The sequence below is a fragment of the Capra hircus genome, chromosome 4, assembly GCF_001704415.2.
Source record: "Capra hircus breed San Clemente chromosome 4, ASM170441v1, whole genome shotgun sequence".
Classification (NCBI taxonomy): Eukaryota; Metazoa; Chordata; class Mammalia; order Artiodactyla; family Bovidae; genus Capra; species Capra hircus.
The window spans coordinates 58,023,854-58,044,606 of record NC_030811.1 but is presented as its reverse complement, the minus strand read 5'-3'; the positions used below and the strand labels follow the sequence as shown (position 1 = coordinate 58,044,606).

At 40.2% G+C, this 20,753-nt stretch overlaps 1 protein-coding gene across 4 annotated transcripts in view; it reads right to left on the bottom strand.

The window, feature by feature from the left end:
* The window catches only part of NPSR1 (neuropeptide S receptor 1), a 158,545-nt gene that overhangs the window by 20,534 nt on the left and 117,258 nt on the right, over positions 1 to 20,753 (bottom strand). For 3 of the 4 annotated variants that reach the window (XR_001918006.1, XM_005679196.2, XM_013963229.2), the window contains exons 4-5: positions 15,047 to 15,140; positions 9,868 to 10,069 (exon numbers count right to left, since the gene is read on the bottom strand). Coding sequence is in view for 3 of the 4 variants with exons in the window: in XM_005679196.2 (XP_005679253.2) it covers positions 9,868 to 10,069; positions 15,047 to 15,140 (296 nt within the window). In the remaining variant the exon portion in view is untranslated. The remainder of the gene's footprint in view (positions 1 to 9,867; positions 10,070 to 15,046; positions 15,141 to 20,753) is intronic. The other variant, XM_013963230.2, reaches the window with a different exon arrangement.

Here is a 20,753-nt window from a genome sequence, read left to right as displayed (position 1 = left end):
CTAATGACTCAAAAGCATTAGCAAATTTTGTATCCTTTATCCCCTTTGATAAATATAAACATACCCTTCTTTAATTAGTTATTTGACATTTCTAATATACTGAGAACCTTGACTAAAAACTTTGAGACAAAGCACTGCTTCATTTTAAAACTGCACTAACATCCCTCTTGAGAATCACTTGGTTAAAAAAAAAAATCAGAGTTCTAGTTCACCGTAGCTGACAAAGCACTAATTGCTTTTAATGATCTCTGTAATATAACTCAATTAATGACTGTGGTAAAACCCTGCTTATTGCTTTTCCCTGCTCAGAGAACCTCCTCTGAGTCTACCAGGAAAGCTCAGGGTCTTTGAGGAGCATCCTCACCCTTCCTATACCTACCCAGGGACTTTTCTGGAAATTGTTTGTCTACATGAAAGAAAAAATGAGAAAGCAAATTGCTAGTGAAACTATTCTTTTCCCTAAGTTGAATACTTGTTAGATCAGGAAAACTTTTTCACAGATAAATGAAATACAAGGAAAGGTTACAATATCATTAAGTGTAATTGAGTACCACAGTTGCAACCCCGCTGCTTAATTGAACAATAATTCAAGTATTTGTTGACTATCAACCATATACGCAGTGGAAAATTAAAAATTTCATGTGTTAGGGGTTTGAGCCTTAGTCACTCCCACCTTGTCTCGCTAGGATCAGTCAGGCAAGTAGAAAGCCAGGATCAGCTTTACTGTTAGCCAGGAAAACTAATAAGTAGGATGCCCCTTTATTTCCCAAATCCGGCCACTTCTCAGGATGTAACAGTCATACATCAGAGAGAACTGTGAATGCATTTATTTCCTTCTTGCTGCTTCCTCTCATCTAATTAATCAGCAAAATTCTGTGAACTGTCCCTTCAAAATGTCTCCATCATCTGTACCTTCCTCTCCACTTCTGCTCTTCAGCATCACTTCATACCCTTACAGTCTCTTCTTGTTTAATATCTGGAACCTTCTGTATTGTGATGAAATAAATATAACATAAAATTTACCATTTTATCCATTTTTAAGTGTACAGTTTGGCAGCATTAAGTACACTGACATTGCTGTACAACTATTACTATCATCCATCTCCAAAACTTTCTCATCTTTCCCAGCTGAAACTTTGTATCTGTTAAACACAGAAATATGCATAAATGCACAAATTAATATGTCATCCTTATGCAGGGGCCATGAAAATTTTCTTTGTATCCTTCTAATTTTAATATATGTGCTGCCAGAACAAACATTCCTTATCATCTCTTGTCTGGTTTATTGCCATAGTCTTATAAACATCTCCACTTTGCTACCATCTGGAATGTCCATACCACTTGACATCAGAATTGGAGCTTTAGGACAGAGAATCATTCTTTGGCTTAACAACCCTTCAGTGCCTCTGCTTTCCTACATGATGCTATCTAGTCTCTTGAGCAGGGCATCCAAAGCCTCCCACAATCTATCTCTGCCTTCTTCACCTCTGTCGTCATCATCCTGCCTCCCTCTACTCCACTGTCTCTCAATACACCTTCTTCCATGTCAGCAAGAGGAGTAGCCAACTAAACTAACCCCAATTCCATGCTTAATATGTAGTTGACTTTGGGTGAACACAAGGTCCAATGTCTTCCGTTTCTCTGTGTCTCCTTTGCTTCCTAAAGATACATTTTTTTAGCCCATTCTCCACGCATCACGTTGATATGAAGCCTTTCTCTTCCTCGGTGGCAGCTGGCTCCCTCCTCCTTGGGGCCTCTGGGCTGGTATAACACTTGGTATGTTGAGTCTTGTCTATGCCGTGCACGTGTGCGCAGTCACTGTCACGGCCAACTTTTTGTGACCCATGGACTGTATCCCACCAGGTTCCTCTGTCCATAGGACTTTACAGGCAAGAATACTGGAGTGGGTTGCCCTTTCCTGTTGCAGGGGATCTTCCTGACCCAGAGACTGAACCCATGTCTGCTGTATCCTCCAAATTTGGTAGGTGGTTCTTTACCATTGAGCCACCTGGGACGTCCCTTGTCTACGGCAGTCATATCTTAAAGATCAAGCAGATCCAGAAATGGCCCATTCTCGGAAACAGCTGAGGAATAGCATCTCCATCCTTTCGGGTCAACTTCTTCCATGTCTTTTATTTATCTCCATTCTCTCAGCAGGCATAGCTTGACTTCAAGCTTCTTAGAAACCTGAGAACCTAAGGGGCACCAAGATTGAGTGAAGTATCGCTTTCCTGGCTGGTTTATTTCTTGATTTTATGGAAGGCGATCCAAACACAGTCCCATTTTCTTCCGTTGCCTTCCAAAGGCAGCTCCTGGCCACTGAAGAATGTGAGAGTGCAAACCAGAGGAAGACTTTTCAAGTGGCATTAAGTACTTAAGAGGATGCCTGAGGCTACTTCCTGAGTCTTGCTTCTAGATCGTGTATGAGTGTCAGGAAATGGAATCAAAAGTTCCCTCTGTCCTCAAGATATAGGGAGAACATTCCACTCAGACCAAAAGTGCCCCTTTCATGACTCCTCCTCAGCACAGGTCAGGGACTTGATGGATGCCCATCACAGTCTAGAGCCATGGGTTCCATCTCTGTCTCCACCTTTGCCTCATTTTGGGGCCTGAGTATGAGGTCCAGTTGTGCTCTGTAGATCTAACTAGAAGCTAAGCACGAGTGGGAGTAGAAGCCGGAGTAGGGGGGAGCTGATGCTTCACTCGGCATGCTTCACGTGGTCCTTTCCACTCTTCTCCTGCTAGTGGCCTAAGCATGCTCCCTGATCAAAAGTGTCTCTCTCCTCATTAATTAGTTTCACTAACACTAATGCCATGAAGATAAGATATAGGGGATGTAAGAGTATGTAACAGAGGCTTGGCTTGAAAGGCTTCAGGGAAGCCTTTCCAGAAGGGGTGTAGTTTCAGCTAAGATCTGAAGAATAAAATGTTTTTTTTTAAAAGCAAAAAAGTGAGGTGGTCATTCAGGCAGAGGGAATAGCATGTGCAAAGTCTCTGAGACAGGAGGGATCAGGCCCATTTGAAGAACTTGGAGAAGGCCAGTGTGGTTGAAGCATGGTGAGTAAGGCAGCTTGTGTGGCCTAAGACAAGGGTGGAGAGTGAGGCATGGACCAGGTCACACATGGCCTTGAGTACAGGGTTTGAGGTCTTGGACTTTTTGTCCCGAAACAATAGAAATCCACTGAATGGCTCTAAACAGGAAAGTGAAGCGAGTGATCAACTTTTTTTTTTTTTCGAAGATCAGATGTCCTTCAGTATGTTTGTTTCTGTATATATGTATATCCTGGTATGTGAATTGAACAGTCCTGGAAGGGTGTATAACAAGATCTTAACACTGCTGCTTCTGAGGAGGGAAGCAGGGGAAGGAGAATTTTATTTTTCATTTCATACTGTTTTGTTTGCTTAAAATGGGGACATCTTTCCAAAAGCTCTTCAAAAGACACTGCCTCACATTTCATTGCCTAGAATTAGATCTGAAGCATTCACATGCTAAGGGGAAGGGTTGCCATGAGTAGCTTAGAGTGGAATGGATATGGGGAACTCAAATATAAGCATCTACCATAACCTAGCAGGCTAGTAATGATGGCTTTTTCAAAAGACCTAACTCTTGCCATCCCTCAGACAATATACTTTGGCCTTGGACATCTTGTACCATGGACAGTGCTGGCTAGGACCTTGGGCCCTTTTATCTACCATGACCTTGTAGTCCACAGACCTGTCCTGACCTCTGTCTGGGGCTTTCCCCACAGCATGACCCCCTTTCCCCAAACAAAATAAATGGATTTTTTTCCTGCATAATATAAATCAGTGCTCCATGACCAATGTGCATTTTTCCACTTATTGCTTTGCAGTTGCCAGCTATGGATCTTTTATGCCTCTACCTTCATCTCCTAGAGTAAAAATGATAGGAGAATGAAAAATCAATTAGGTAGCAAGAAGATAACCATAGCTAGAGTAAATCAATTACAGTAGGGCTAAAAACCTTTCCCAGCAACAGTCAGACAAGTCAGATAAATTTTGAAGCAACAGGAGTTCTGGTGACCCAGAAAAACAATGCATTGCCTTTATTGTCAGTCACTGTGGTTTCAGGTCCTGGGAGCCTGATTTAATTAGTGATGGAACAGCTAAATCTTTATCCACACACAGCTCTCAGGAGAGTTTGCCGCTGACAATATGACTCCTTCCTTCCCCTTTCCCTTCCTCTCTGCCTTTCTTCCTCTCTCTCTTCTTTCCTTTCACATATATTTATGGAGTATCTGCCATATGCCAGAAACTGATCTAGGCATTAAATAACCAGAAATTTCCATACTAGATGTGTACGCACGCGTGCACGTGTGTGTGTGTGTGTGTGTGTGTGTGTGTGTGTGTGTGTGTGACGGAGAGAGAGAGATGGAGTGACATAATACTTCTGTCTAATTGATGAAGTTCAGCAGTCAGGTCTGCATTGTTTATTTAATCTAACATTTACAAAGTGTTCATTATGTGCTGAGTTTGGAGTCTAGAGATTGAGATAAGAGTCACATGCTCAAGAGATACAGTTGCAGAAGCAGGCAGTGACACTCCCATGAAGCCTTAATGGCAGCTTGGACAAGTTGAGGTCGGATGTGGCCTAGGATTGGCAGAGACAGCTCCGTCAGTCTTTGAAATAAGACGGAAAGAATGTGAATCATTTTGCCAGAAGTGAGGCAGAGTGAGTTTGAAGGAGTGCCCAGACATAAGGAATGATGTGCCCAAAGGCCCAGGGATGAGAGGAGTGTGGGGTGTTCAGATGGCTTGTTCTGGCTGGAGTAGTGGGTGCAAGGAGAGTGTGTGAGCAGTTTCCCCAGGAATAGCCTTAGAATCTAAAAAAGGCATAGATCTGGTCTTGGCAGATATTAAATGTATATAAAGCTACAGTCATTAAAACAATATAATATTAGTAGCAGAAAGTGAAATCACTCAGTCATGTCCGACTCTTTGTGACCCCATGAACTGTAGCCTACCAGGCTCCTTCGTCCATGGGATTTTCCAGGCAAGAATACTGGAGTGGGTTGCCATTTCCTTCTCCCAGGGGATCTTCCCAACCCAGGGATTGAACCCAGGTCTCCCGCATTCCAGGCAGAAGCTTTAACCTGTAAGCCACTACTTAATTATTTGTGTGGTCTCTCCTTTTCTTAATTGTGTCAATCTGTACTAACTGGAAACAAAATGAAAGCATATTCAACCACGTTGTGGAATATTATGCATGCATTCTATTTCATATTCCCAGAGACTTTTTAATGAGAAGGGGATACCTTCAGAAGGTAGTACTTTTTAATCAGGACCATGTAATTTCCTCTTCTGCTTGGACATTTTTGATTGATTTCTTTTCTATTTAAAAAATTTTTACTTTTTAAAAATTTTGTTGAAGTGTGTTGATTTATAGTGTTATGTTGATTTCTGCTGTACAGAAAAGTAATTCAGTTATACATATATACTCTTTTTCATATTATTTTCCATTATGGTTTATTATAGGATACTGACTATAGTTCCCTGTGCTATACAGTAGGACCTTGTTGTTTATCTGTATGTGTAATAATTTGCATCTGCTAATCTGAAACTCTCCATTGATTTTTTTTGCTGTATAAACTTTTGAAGGATTCTCATAGTATTTTATTAAATTGTTTTTTAAGAAAGTTTGTTAAAAATTTCACTCTCTGCCTCCCACTGTGTCCCTCACTCCCAAGTCTTTTTAAAAATGTTGCCAGTTTGATATGAGAAAAATGCTATTAAGCATATTTTCATATGAGAAAAAGGAAATCATATTCAAAATGAAGAAACAAATGAAAAACTGGGGAAATATTTGCAACATATTAAAGAAGAAAAGAATTATTGTACAATGGTTTCTCTAAAGATAAAGAATAGAGAAAACAAAAACAAAATAAAGTGAAGAGATTAGAAAGCTCCTAAACACTAAGAACATTTATAATATAAATATGCATATGATGGAATTACCATTTCACACCATAGAGAAAAGGTAAATTATTCAGTAAGTAATGTTGGAGTGAATGACCAACATTCACTCAAAAAAAAAAAAAATTAACTTACATTTTAAATTTATATTACATAAAAATCAAGTAAAACCTCCAAATCAGAAATCACAATAAAATGAAACAATTTTAAAGTGATATTTTTAACATCCTCCCATTATTTTCAAATAAGTAAAATAATAAATCATTTACAAGTTAAATTAAAATATAGGTAAGTTTGTGAAATGAACTTATTCTTTCCTAAGAGAGAATAGAAATAAAAAATGTAAAGTTTGAGTGGATGTGAGTACACTTAAATATAAAATATTTATATATTACAAAAAAGCCATTTACATTTCATTCATTTTTTCATATGAATTTATATAAACTTTTGCCAAGTACTTTCCTATAATTTGATTCATTTGACTTTCTAATTTTAGTTATTCATAATTCCTGTCTCTTGATTATGTCAAGTCTTATTAACTGAAAGCAAAATAAAATCATATTCAAAATGAAAAGGCAAACTAGGGACAAACTAGGGAAATATCCTAATCATATAAAAACAGGGAAAGTTTTTATATAAAAATCTCTCTAAAGAGAGAGAATAAGATAAATGGAGAAAAAGAATATGAATAGGTAAGTTACTTAAAAAACAGAAATAGGCCTTCCCTGGTGGCTCAGTGGTAAAGAATCTGCCTGCCAATGCAGGAGACATGGGTTCAGTCCTTGACCTGGGAAGACCCCACGTGCTGCTGAGCAACTAAGCCCATGTGCTGCAACCAAGGAGCCTGTGCTCTAGCCCAGGAGCCTCAGCTACCGAGCCTGCACGCGACAAATACAGCAGGGCCCTGTGCCCAGAGGCCGTGCTCCACAAGAGAAGCCCCCGCAGTGAGAAGCCCACAGACCCCAACTAGAGAGTGGCTTCTGCTGTATGGCAACTGGAGGAAGCCTGCGCTCAGCAACGGAGACCCAACCCAGCCAGAAGTAAATGAATAAATAAAAAGCAAAGAAAACAAAAATAATAATGAACATATTAAATGTGTTCCCCTTCATGTGTAACAGCCTTGTCATGGCAAAGGGACTCGCATAACTCAATGAAGTGGTATTCAATATGTTCAACCTCATTTGTGATGAAAGAAATGCAAATTAAAACAGCAACAACATATATATATTTGCCAAAATTTCTTACCAAAATGATTGGCAAGAATATACACTTATATGTGTGTATATATATATCTGTATATAAATGTATCATGCATGAGGGACAATAAAGCATGAGACATGGTTAATAAAACTAGTGAACACTTGAGTCGTTTCTTTCTTCTACTCACTCTTGGAATTAAGAGTTGAAACTTATCTGAAAGAGTCACTAGCAACAGGATCAAGCTCAGGGTGCCAAAGTGTGGTTAAGAAAAAAAGAAAACAATAAAAAAGAGTTGCTCTTTACCTCTGAGACAGATGAAATTATAGCAACTTATCCCTCAAACTAGAAAAAAATGCCTCAGAAAACTTTGTTCATGCCTGGTCCTCGTTCAAGAATAGGTGATTGGCTCTGGTGCATCCTCCCAGAGAGAAGCTCTTTCTCCCTCAGAAGGCTGACCACAGGAGGCAGAAGAGGGAAGATAATGACTGAGTAGCAGGAAACGCTTCAGGGGAGCTAAAGTACAGAACAAGGTCACTCTGCATTTTCATGGTTCTGCCCTGGCTGGAAGCAAGCATCAAGGAGCAGGATTTACTGATACCTTAAGTCTGACAAGGGCTGAGTGAAAAGGACTTTTGAAATCACCCCCTTTAATCATTAAGTTAGACTTTGCGTTTTCCAAGGACACTACAAAAATGCACAAGCTGGACTGTAAGCAAGTTGGAGAAGAGGCAGCTAGAATGAATGGGGAAAATTTCAGACCGTGAAAGCCCTGAGTGAGAGATCTGGCCAGACAGCATGTTGTGAGCCTGTACTTCAGGGTTGCATCTACCCTGTGGAACAGGGGTTTGAACTGATTTCAGGAGCTGATGGGAAATCAATCAGGAGAGAAGCAGGGATATTCGCTGCTGCTGAAATCAATGTGTCAGTTGCCTGTGACGACATGATTTGCTTCCTTCCAAATACTTTCTTACCATTGCAGCTGGCCTCTTTCTGTTCTTCTTTAAATGTGGCTGTTACCTAGTTTTGATCGACTGTCTAAATAACTTTCATCTTCCCTTCCAGCTTCCTTCCATATTCAGCTTGGTGAAGAGGAGAGCAGTAAGTTGAAATACACTATAGATATTAACTTGTGGATTCAGCAGAGATGACTGGACAATATCCAATCTCAGAAAGGCTGAGAGGCTGACCGTGGGAATCACTCTGCTCTTGTCCACCTTTGTTGGAAAGCAAGTCATTTCACTTGTTTTAGCTCTAGGTCTACTTGTGAAAAGTTTAGGGGCTGGACCATGTGATGGGTAACATTTTTCCAGCTTTAGCATCTTATGAGACAAAGATGAACAAAGAGCAAGAAAAAGTCATTCCTATAACATCAGAAAACACTTGAAAATATCCAATCACTTAATCCAAGAAATGCATATGGAAACAATGAGATACTTTTTTAAACCTTTGTGATCAGGAAAGATTTAATAAAGAAACGATATCACCTTTCTCTGGGTCAGGGGAAGAAAAATCAGAGCTCTTGTTTGCTGTTGGCAGGAATACACATTTTTTTTTATAGGGCAGGTTATGAATATGCATCCAAAGTCTTAAAATGAACATCATCTATGATCTAGCAATTCCATTAGAATGAGTTCTGAGGAAATAATCAGGGACTCATGAATAATTTTAAGTACCAAGATTCTGATCACAGCGTTATTTATACTATTAATATCGAAACACAAAGGCTGATCTTCATTTGCCCAGGACAACTTATGTGGCACTTGATAGTAGACTTAGGAACACTCAAGAGGTGCAGAATCAGCAAGTTCCATGTTCGTACTTAACAAGCCAGTTGTCTCCCTGCTGTTCCCAATCCCACCAACCTGTGCTGAGCCACCCTTTCAGAGAGGATCCTGTGATGTGACTAAGGGAGACCCTGCCTTGTCCAGGAGATTGCGATCTTCTCTACTGAAAGACCATCTTTGGTCCACCATTGGCTGCAGGGCAAAGGGAACATCCTATGGCTTGTTTCCTAAGGCCCTTCACAATGAGCCTCACCTTATCCAGAAAGAGCTTATTGCCAACTTCTCTTCCATTGGCACTGCCTGCCTGTCCTTTCCAGTCACCATATACACCCTTATCCCCAGTGACCAGGTAGCCTATTCTCCCTAGCTTCCCCTTCTCCTGTCTGAAGGCTTCCCTCATTTAAAGGATGCTTCCAAGGAGTTCTCCCTGCCATTGTTTGACTTCATGGAATACACATGCTAGCATATTTTTGTGTATACTGTGTTTTCATTTTTGTTTCAAGTTTGTCTGTCTTTTCAGTTATAAGGTTTCTGAAACTGGTACTAGGTCTTATATTTGAAAAGTTGCATGATATAGGAGAGAGAACAGGATGTGAAATCAGACAAACCTGGGGTTAAATCCCATGTTATATTGAGTAAGTTACTTGACTTCTTTGTGCTTGAGTTTTGTCATTTATAAAATGGGGATAAGAGTAATTATTTCATAGAGTTGTGTTGGATGGGATAATTGTTAGCCACTTTTCACAAGGCCTGCCCCATAACACATTATCAGAAAATGTTAGTTCCCTCCTTCTTGGAGTTGAGCTTAGCATATGGTAGCTTTACATAAGATCTTGTCTCCTAGCCAGTTCCCCAAAGGACACTAGGAGCAATGAGTGCCTTGGAAGGAAAGAGAACAGCAGTTGGTGAACTGGGAAAGCCCCTGTGTGTGTCTGGCCTGCTGGCCTCTTACCTGATGATTGTCAGGGGGATGAAGTACACCAGGAAGGCCACGATGGTCATGTACGGGGTCCAGTAGGAGTCGTCGGGCCACAGGGCCCAGCACTGCACTTCACCATTGGAAAGTTTCCTTTTCCCAAATATGATAAGAGTAGGAATGGAGAACAGGAAGGAGAGGCTCCAGGCAATTATGATGAGGATCTTGGCCTGCTTTTCTGCTCAAAGAAAAGAGAGGGATGCCTGGGCATCTGGGAACAGCCTCTGGGAGAACACTTGGTATCTGGTGTGGAAAAAGATCGTGGTGGGAGAGGAATTCTAGAACTCTCAGAGCCTCAGTTTCCTTATGCATAAAATGGGGATAATAGGACCTGCATCTAGGGCTGATGCAAGGATTAAAGGGAGAATTTAATCACACAAGCTAGAGCACTGCTTGGCCCAATCTCTCCTCTTCTTCTTCCGTGATTTACCTGTTTGACTTGAGATGCTGACACATTCCTACAGTACTATGGAGCTCAGTTTGTATCACGTACATTTGATAGGTTGCTGTGCAAATGCTTGTCTCTGGTGCCTTGCTCATCCTGAAAGGCAGAGATGGGGCCTTTGATCTGGTTATTATTCTCCTCACATACCTAGCACTGTGACAGTGTTTGAAAGCTGTTTGGCAAACGTTCAATAGCCTTCTTTTGTTTGAAGGAACAAGGGAGGAGTGGTATGGCAGAGAAAGAGCAGTGGGCTTGGTTCTGGAGAGCAGAGTTCTTTTAACCAAGCTCTGAAGTCTGGTAGCTCTGACCCCACACACTAGATTTGGGCTCTTTCAGGTGTGATGTTTGACCTTGGGCAAACCACTCAGTCTCAAACTGAGTTCTTGAAAGTGGGATTAAAAAAAATATACACTCTGCTCATCTAACCATGATGGTGTCGGATGGAGACAATTAATACACATGAGAGTGTTCTTTTGAAACAGTTCTTATGATGCTTTCGTTTAAGCTGGTGTTGAAGCTCTTCATCTTCATCTCCACTGTAGCTGTGCTGTCTGTGTTGACTGACCCTGGTGGGTCCCTTCCTCCAGGGACAGGACACCTCCCTCCACCTCCCAGCTTTCAAATTGGAAAGCCAGTTCATGTCTCGGGGTGAGGGAGGGAAATGTAGAATCGGGAGGTATTGTAGAGAGGTGAGTAGGGTGTGATCAGGAAGACTATAAGAAGTGAGAACAATTCTAGAAGAAACTAGGGACTCTATTAGAATCTTGAATCCCAAGTATTTGGGACAATAATATCTGGGATTCTGTTCTTGTTGAACAGTCACTCTGGAAAGAGCTATTGGAAAGATTTAGAAAACAGATATAACTGGCACAGTGAACAAGCAGGAACCTTGGGGTAGAATTATAATACGGTCTTTTTAGGTCTTCCCATCATTCCTTTCTCCCTTGCTTTTCGCTTTTCTTCCTTCCTCAGCTATTTGTAAAGCCTCCTCAGATAACCCCTTTGCCTCTTCCATTTCTTTTTCTTGATACGGTTTTGTTCGCTGCCTCCTGTGCAATGTTATGAACCTCTGACTGTAGTTCTTCAGGCACTCTGTTTACTAGCTCTAATCCCTTGAATCTATTTGTCAACTCCACTGTATATTCATAGGGGGTTTGATTTAAGTCATACTTGACTGGCCTAGTGGTTTTCCCCACTTTCTTTAGTTTAAAGCCCGAATTTTGCTATCAGGAGCTGATGATCTGAGCCACAGTCAGCTCCAGGTCTTGCTTTTACTAACTGTACACAGCTTCTCTGTCTTCACCTACAAAGAAGGTACATGTATCCAGAAACCCAGTAGGGGTGGGGACTCTCCTCCACCTGCTTGAAAACTCAGGAAAGCTCTTTGATATCAATGACTTTAAGTAGTAAACAGTTATAATTAAGAGTTGTATATTTTAATATCTGGCACTATCTCTCTCTCTTCATTATTGGTTGATGCTTTCCTAAATATTCTCACATTTAATTTTACTGAAGAGCTTTAAAACTGATGACTCCTCTGGAGTTGCTGGCTAAGGAAACGACCACGTAAGTAAAAAGCAGTAAAGCATCAGTAAAATGTGTGCAACCCCCATTGCTGCTCTCCTGCCTTTGGTTGTGTTGCCATTGCCATGTGCTTACTCAGGCACAGGAGAGTCCCTGCTGGCCTCCACTGGCCCCATTCTCTGTGCTGCTCTGTGGGGAATCTCCTGCCTGCCTTCTCAATCCTGCCCCTCGCCCCTTATATTCCAACGAGCTGGAGCACCAAGAAGGCTCTAGCCCATGGTTCCCTCCACCCTGTGCCACCGACTACCTCATCCTATAACCCTGAGGATCTGTTCATCTTCCTGCCAGGCCATGCAGCTTTCCTAGGGGGCTTGGCATCCATGTTATGTTTAATCTGATCCCCATGTGCTGGGAATTCATTGAAGTTTCTGGTCTTTGGATGGCGTCTTTCCTCGGCTTCCTTCCTGGCTGCAGGTGTCCTCCTATCTGTATGCTTCTTCCATGACTTCATTTGGAATTGGGTGGAGGAAGGGAAAGTGGCTAATTTCTGTTTCCAAGCTTGCATCTTTCCCTGGAGTTATTAGAGGTGATTATTTTCCAAGTGCCCTACATGAAGCCTCTATTAATTTTATAGTGAGGAAATAAATTGCTTTCCATATTTTAAAGAACACTATAATATTCATTGCTGTCTTTCCTGTAATTTAGAGACCAATCCATAATATTGGGCAGTATCTCCCAGAACCAGTCGTATTTTCCATAACCTAAATAGTTGATTTGTTTTTTAGCTAATGAATATGGTTAGACATGTAACTCACCATGTTGCCCCCTTGGCTATGTATCCCAAAGCCTCTACCTCTAGCAAATGTCCTGGGACACCCCCTCACACATTTTCTTATACTTATGTTTTCTTTTCCAATTTCTTCACCTTGAAATACTCTGGTATAGATGTCTTTTTGTACATTGTCTGCACTCCTCCCCAGAGCTTGCTGGGTGTTTATAAGTAGATGGATGAGTAAATGTATCATACTTCTGCATACACATATAGTAAAATGTCTCTCCCATTTACCCCATTTCCTCCCCTACTTCTTTCTCTGCCATAATCACTAGACCATAACAGTGTCCAGAAAGCTTAGTACAGATTGCACATCTTCACATACACACTTACATGCAACCTACAAAAAGCCTTAGAAATAGATATCAATTTTATCTTAAAATTAGTTTCACATCACACTGATGTGTTGCTAGTATAAAAATTACCTAATGGCATGTAAGTCCCTGTGGTCACTATGGAGATTCCAACTCCCATCCCCAGAGGTAAGTACTAGTTGGTGTGCATTTTTGTGGGCAATTGTTTATTATTCTGAGACCTCCCTGTTTCTTGCATTCTTTCCTGCTCTTCTCTCTCTCTCCGCACAATATCTAGTGTTGTTTTGGGTTTTTCTTTGTATTAATATTATACGTTAAACATACTGCATGTATATTGTTTTTATTACTCAAAATATGATGCAGACATTTTCATGGTGATGCATATCTTCTCCCCATGGCTGTCCTACCTCTTCATTGAGAGACAGGATATATAGTACTTGAGTGTACCTGAGCTGAACCCAGACCACCTGGGTTCAAATCCTGCCCCTGCAACTACTAACTGTGATCTTGGGCAAACTTCTTTAACCCTTTGAATTGCAATTGCCCAGACTAAGATGCAAATAGTAATAGAACCTATATCATAGAGCTGTTGTGAGGATTAAAGTATTTAACATATACAAAGAACTTAGAATCATGACTAGTACATAGTACACAATCAATGAACCTAAGCTATTAAAACTTCTACCTAGGGTGCTATCCATTCCTCCATTGAGGGACACTAAGGTGAGCATTGAATTCCTGATATTCTGAGTAATGCTATAATACACAACACATGTGTATATATGCACACATGTCAGCATTTGTCCAGAGAAGATACCAAGAAGTAGAACTTCTATATCAAAGGGCTGCACATTTTACATTATAGTTAGGTATTGCTACGTTGCCATCCAAAGTATCTGTGTCAGTACTGCCTGATATATTTAACAGTATCTAATGACATTATTGCTACTTATTCTAAAATTCTGCTTGCTCTATTAATTTTGTTTCTTTAGGTATAAATTCTGCAGACCGGTATTTTAAACATATTATCTATTTTGTACAGTTTGGCTTTTGTCACACTTTTTCATGATATTTGATTGCACCTCATTTTTGTAGGCAAGATTTCATGTTAGGTTCTTCATTTTATCAGTTTCACAGCCTGCTTGGAAAAGTGAAGTACTTTGGACTCTTATTTGCTTTTGGAGGTCAGAGATGTAAGTGGCCTCTGCCTGTGGGCAGAGCAATGGACAATTAGTCCTGTGACTAGGTATCACCACCCCTCCAAGGTATCATTGCTCCCCAGGGCCCCACCCTGTCTCTTGAAATCCAGTGTCCCCGCTACTTGGAAGCAGAGGTGTTCATCCTTGCTGCACATCTGGGAAGGGGAAGGACAGCAGGAGGGGAGATGTGCTGTGATAAAAGGTCCTCATTGTACTCCAAGAATCACCCTGCCAGTTTCCCCGAGTCCATCTTGCTCCAGGCATTTCCACCATTTAGGAAGACCCCTGCCTCATTGCTGTAGCATCATCTGTGTGTACTGTGGGTTGTGTGCCTTCAGCCTTCCCGCTGACCTGTCTGCTTCCTTCTTTCAGGGATTTTTCACTATCTCTGGATCAAAGAGGGTTTTCCTTGTTTCCATTATAATTATCAATTTGAAACATTTTTCTGATTATTTCCATGGTTTTGGGGTAAGGAAGGCAAATGCTTCTTCCTGGAAAATAAGCAAGTTGAAGCGGGAGTGTTCCTTAGTTTGGAAAGATGTGTGTCACCACTACTCTGAAAAAAAGAAAAAAAAGCTGGAAGCATCAGTGTCAAGGGAAATGGTCACAGAGTGGGCTCAGCAAAGCATCTTTCCTCACAGTTCTTGACCGTCCAGGCCAACTGTCAGCATTTTCCCAGGAAGCCAAGTTTCTTTTCTACGTCTTTTTTGACAATCAGACTCAAGAAGTGGGGAAGGAAGGGGAAGAAGAGGAGAAAGGGGGAGGAAAAGAGCCATTACTAAGAGGATAATATTAGCAAAAACCCCTCACCCAAGGATAGTACTTGGTTGAGCCTGCTCACCTCCTTGCAGGAACTTCATGGGGTAGACGATGGCATGGTATCTGTCTATGCTGAGGGATACCAGGACATAGGTAGAGGCATAGAGCAGCACAACCTGAAGACAGAAATGAGAGGAGGTTGAGTGGTTTCATAAAGGTGAGGAAATGCACATCATGGAAAGAAGAGCATTTTGTGGTATTTAGAAATCTAGGCACCAAACCAAGGGCTGGATGAGGTTTGGAGTATGGACAGGAATGCCTGACTCCTGCCCAGACAGAAGATGGCTCTTCTTGGTGCTGGACTTTGCACTGCTGGCTGTGACAGGTGAGAGTGCCTCCAGTTCTCACTTGCTCACTCTTTTGCTTGGCTTCTTGGAGACTCCACATTTCTCCAAGGATCAGTCCCCCTTGACATTTGCGCAGTACATTTGTTTGTAATTGACTTTTAAAGCTAAACTAATTTTCTCTGCTACAGTTGACATTCCAGAATAATTAGAAACAAACGTTCATTTGCCTTTTATCAACATGAGTTGTTGAAAGATGATAGGAGGGAATCTGGCTTCAAGGAGCCTGGGTGCTGTTTTGAATCATTTATCACCATCTGGGTTGACACTCTTAGAGCTCCTCTTCATCCACTTCTGCAGCAGAGCTGCCCACTAGGGTCAGCCTTTGGGTCCTCTCTTCTGCCTTCCCACCCTCTTTTATTAAGCTTACCCATGTCCTTTAATTATCCCATGTACAGTGGTATTTGCTTACTTTGCAGAGAAGAACATTTTGATTTAAGAGGTTAATATCTCTTCTGTGAAGAGCATACTCAAAAGGTAATTAAATGAAATATATCTGAAAGGATTATCAAGATGGAAAATTTTCGGATAACTTTGAGCCTCATTGCTACCAGGAGTCTAGCCATATCACTACTTTGTAAACTTTTAGTCAAATTCATAGTGAATAGAAAGTAGAAATTAACTCGAAGACTGAAGTCTAAGGGTGAGTGTCTGAATTTCTTCTAAGATGAAATAGGGATAACATGAATTTGTTAAGAACCTTTGTCTGGATTTGTACCATTTTGTTAATTCCCTGCCTCAGAAAAATAATCGGCTACATCAATATTCTTTATTATTTTTATTTCTGTAACACTGCCATATATACATCCCAGCATCTGTGCTGCAGAAGGTGCCATGGAGAGGGTGTTCTGAAAACTGACCAGAGACTGAAGCCTTCCCTGAGGGATATAGGAAGAAATTCTCATCTTCCTGAGAATCTGATGAGTGATCAGAGAGAAAAACAGCATTCAATTTTTACAACAGCAACAAAAATAAGACGGCTGTCTCCTTAGAGAAAACTGGGGTTTCTTTGTGGGATCCATGGATTAAGAATTGTTAATGCTGGCCGCACTGAGTTGAGGAGAAGGATGGGAAAGAGAACTCTCACTGGGAGAACTGCATGGGTTAGAATATTGTGATGAGACAGTCATGGGAATCATGGCATCTGCAACTGTGCTGAGTGAGATGACTGGCTCACACAAATTCAGGACCTGGGGCAAGAGAAAAGCTCACAACAGACTGGCCAGAGAAGCAGGAAGAGTTAATAAAAAGATACCTACTTTTGAGACATGGTCAAAAAGAATATTTAACTTCAGGAATCTTCAAACATCTAGACAGGGTTTTTGTTTTTTTTTTAAAAAAATGTTAAAGATTATCTGAAAGAAATACACCTCAAATTGTCATGCCTCCTCCCCACAAAAATAAATGCCAGAAAACAGAACAAAAAGATTAATGAGTATTGAAAGAAAAATTGTGATTCAAAAATTTGGTAAATATTTTTGTACCAAGGCACAGAATAATTTTCTTACATATAAGTAGAAGGAAAACATCACCTACTTTTGGAAAAAAATCTTTATTGATGAAACATTTCTGCTGACTGAGAATTGTTTTGAAATTAAGTACTCAAGAAGAGGAAAGGGGATAGACTATGAAAGCCATAGTAAGCAATGAGTCAGAAAAACACAAAATGTTTAAAATAGCTATGAATATCATTACATAATATTTCAGAGAAAATTTGGTGAGTTGGATGAGGGCAGAAAGGAGAAGGAAAGCAATAGCATCAAATTTCTATTTAGATACTTTAGACATCTTTTTTGTTGTTTTTATTTTGATAGAGATGTATTGCACTTTAAAGATAAGCTATGATAGAGTAAAATAGAAATCGAGAAAAAAGATCTATTAGAGTCCTATGGCCACCATAACAAATTGCCACAAACACTGTGGCTTAAACCAACATAAATTTATTCTTTTATATTTTTGGAGACCAGAAGTCAGAATCAGTTGTATGGGGTCAAAATCAAGGTGTTGGTAGGGCCACTCTCCCTCTCGAGGCTCTGGGGGAGAATTCTTTCCTAGTCTTTTCCAGCTTTAGGTGGCTACCAGAGAACTCTGAATTGTGGTCACACCGATACCATCTTTGAGCCCATGGTTACAGCGCCCCTTCTGTCTGCGTGTCAGAACTTCCTCTGCTTCCCTCTTACAAGGATGTGTATGTTTGCCTTTGGACTCAATAGTAATAATTATTGAGAGAATTCAGAATAGTCTTCTCATTTCAAAATCATTAAATTAATCACATTTGCAAAGTCTTTTTTGCCATATAAGGTAACATACATAGGTTTCATGTATTAGGATTTAGAAATGTTTGGGGGGCCATTTTTCAGCCTACCACAGTTATAACCAAATATATAGAAAGGGAAAAAAATGAGTGAATAAAAAATTAACACAGAAAGATTAAAATGGTATGATTGAAATAGTACCAAACACTATTTGTCAAAATAAAAATGAATGGCTTGAGCTCCTCCACTGAAACAAAGATTGTTTACACAACTCTTGCCCAAATCCAACTGTATACTATTTAGAAGGGAAACTTCTAAAACCAAAAGATTATCAAAGTTTAAAAATAGAGTGATGGCCAATGGTATAATGAGCAACTGAAAACTAAAAGAAAGCATTCCTTGCAATAGTACTATTAGACAAATTAAATTCAAAGCAATTAGTACTACGTGGATTGAAGGGATCATTTATATTATAATAGATACAATACCACAATGGCAACAGAATGTCAATGAACCTAAATGTAACATCGAACCCGGGTCTCCCACATTGCAGGCAGACACTTTATGGTCTGAGCCACCACCGAAGCCCAAATGTAATAATAGCATAACACTAAATATAGAGAAACACTGGGCTGGAGGAAGCACAAGCTGGAATCAAGAGTGCCAGGAGAAATATCAATAACCTCAGATATGCAGATGACACCATCCTTACGGCAGAAAGTGAAGAGGAACTAAAAAGCCTCTTGAGGAAAGTGAAAGAGGAGAGTGAAAAAGTTGGCTTAAAGCTCAACATTCAGAAAACGAAGATCATAGCATCTGGTCCCATCACTTCATGGCAAATACATGGGGAAACAGTGGAAACAGTGTCAGACTTTATTTTGGGGGGCTCCAAAATCACTGTAGATAGTGATTGCAGCCATGAAATTAAGAGACGCTTCAATATTCAAGACATTTTCACATTAGTCATCCTATCTGACACTCTTAACTCTCCTGGGAGGGCTGATATTATCTCCTTGTGGCTTAGAACTGTGTTTCTCAAATGTGAATGTGCACAGGGATCAACCAGGGATTTGTTGAACTATAGCCCCTAATTCAATAGGCCTAGGGTTGGCCCGAGATTTGGCATTTCTAACAAGATCCCAGGTGATGCCCCTGCTGTAGAGCCATGGACCACCCTTGATTATTGAGAATGAGTGACTCAAAGTTTGTATAGATAAATGGTGTGAGAGCCAGAACCAGTCGCCTTCTTTTTTCCTTCAACAAATACCAGCAAGTGGTTACTTCGTGCTAGATGTGGTTCTAGGTGCAGGAATGAGTGACATTTAAAATACCTGACAATGGGAACTTCCCTGGTGGTCCAGTGGTTAACAATCTGCCTTGCAATGCAGGGGACACAGTTTCAATCCCTGGTCAGGGAACCAAGATCCCACATGCCAATGGGCAACTAAGGCTGCAGGCTGGAATAACTGAGCCCGTGCTTTGCAACTAAGACACAATGCAGCCAAAATTAAATAAATAAGTATTCTAAATACCTGACCATGGTATTTAAGCAGAGATGTTACTTTGCCAACAAAGGTCTGTCTAGTCAAGGCTATAGTTTGTCTAGTAGTCATCTATGGATGTGAGAGTTGGACTGTGAAGAAGGCTGAGCGCCGAATTGATGCTTTTGAACTGTGGTGTTGGAGAAGACTCTTGAGAGTCCCTTGGACTGCAAGGAGATCCAACCAGTCCATTCTAAAGGAAATCGTTCCTGGGTGTTCTTTGGAATGAATGATGCTAAAGCTGAAACTCCAGTAACTAGGCCAACTCATGCGAAGAGTTGACTATTGGAAAAGACTCTGATGCTGGGAGGGATCGGGGGCAGGAGAAGGGGACGACAGAGGATGAGATGGCTGGATGGCACCACTGACTCGATGGACGTGAGTTTGAATGAACTCTGGGAGTTGGTGTTGGACAGGGAGGCCTGGTGAGCTGCAATTCATGGGGTCTCAAAGAGTCGGACATGACTGAGCGACTGAACTGAACTGAACTGAAATATATGTAACTAAAATGTTCAAAGTTCTACAGAGGAAACAAGTACAATAATACATAGGTAGAAATAATTAAACAAACTCTAAGAATGATACACATTATTATAAAATATCTAAGCAGTATTTCAAAAATTAATCATAAACTAAGCTATCAAGGAAAAAAAACCCTCAATATATTCCAAAAAGTAAAATTTATACAATTCACAAATTTAAAACAACAAGCAATGAAAGCTGAAATTAGTATCATGAATTTTTTTTTAAATACCACTTGGAAATTTAAACACCCTTATAATTAACTTGAGTCAAGAAGGAAATTAAAGTACAATTATAGTCAATTCATAAATGTCAACAATAAAATTTCTACACGTCAACAACATATGGGATACCATTTGGAGAACAGATGGAAGCTTGAGGACATATGTCTAAATTCTCACCATCCCACCCTCAATTCTGACAAAAATGACCTAGGAAATACGAAACCCAAAAAAAAAAAAAAATTCTTGTAGAAAAATGAGACTTAAATGCAGAAAACTTCAATTTTTTTATTTAGAAAAATGCCAGATTGGATTCATTTAAAGTAGAATCTCTGGACTGACTTTTAAAAATCAATATACTTTATCTTTTAGAACAGTTTTAGTTTTACAGAAAAAATTGAGCAGATAAGACAATGAGTACCCATATTAGCCATGCCGCTCCGCCCCCCCCACCCCCCCACCCCACCACACACATGCTTTCTCTTCTTATTAAACCTTACATTAGTGTGGGTAAATTTTTTAAAATTAACAGACTGATATTGATACATTATGATTAACTGAAGTCCATGGCTTGTATTGAGATTCACTATTTGTGTTGTACAGTTCCATGGGTTTTGATAAATGCGTAATGCCATGTATCCTTTATTACAGTGTTATACAGAAGAGATTTACCGTCCTAAAAACCCCTTGTGCCTTTATCTATTTAATCCCTGCCAATCCCTGGCAACCACTGATCTTTTTACTGTCTGCATGGTTTTTCCTTTTCCAATGTCATGTAGTTATAATCACACAAACATAGTCTTTTTAGACTTGCTTCTTTCAGTTAGCAATGTGCTTTTAAGATTC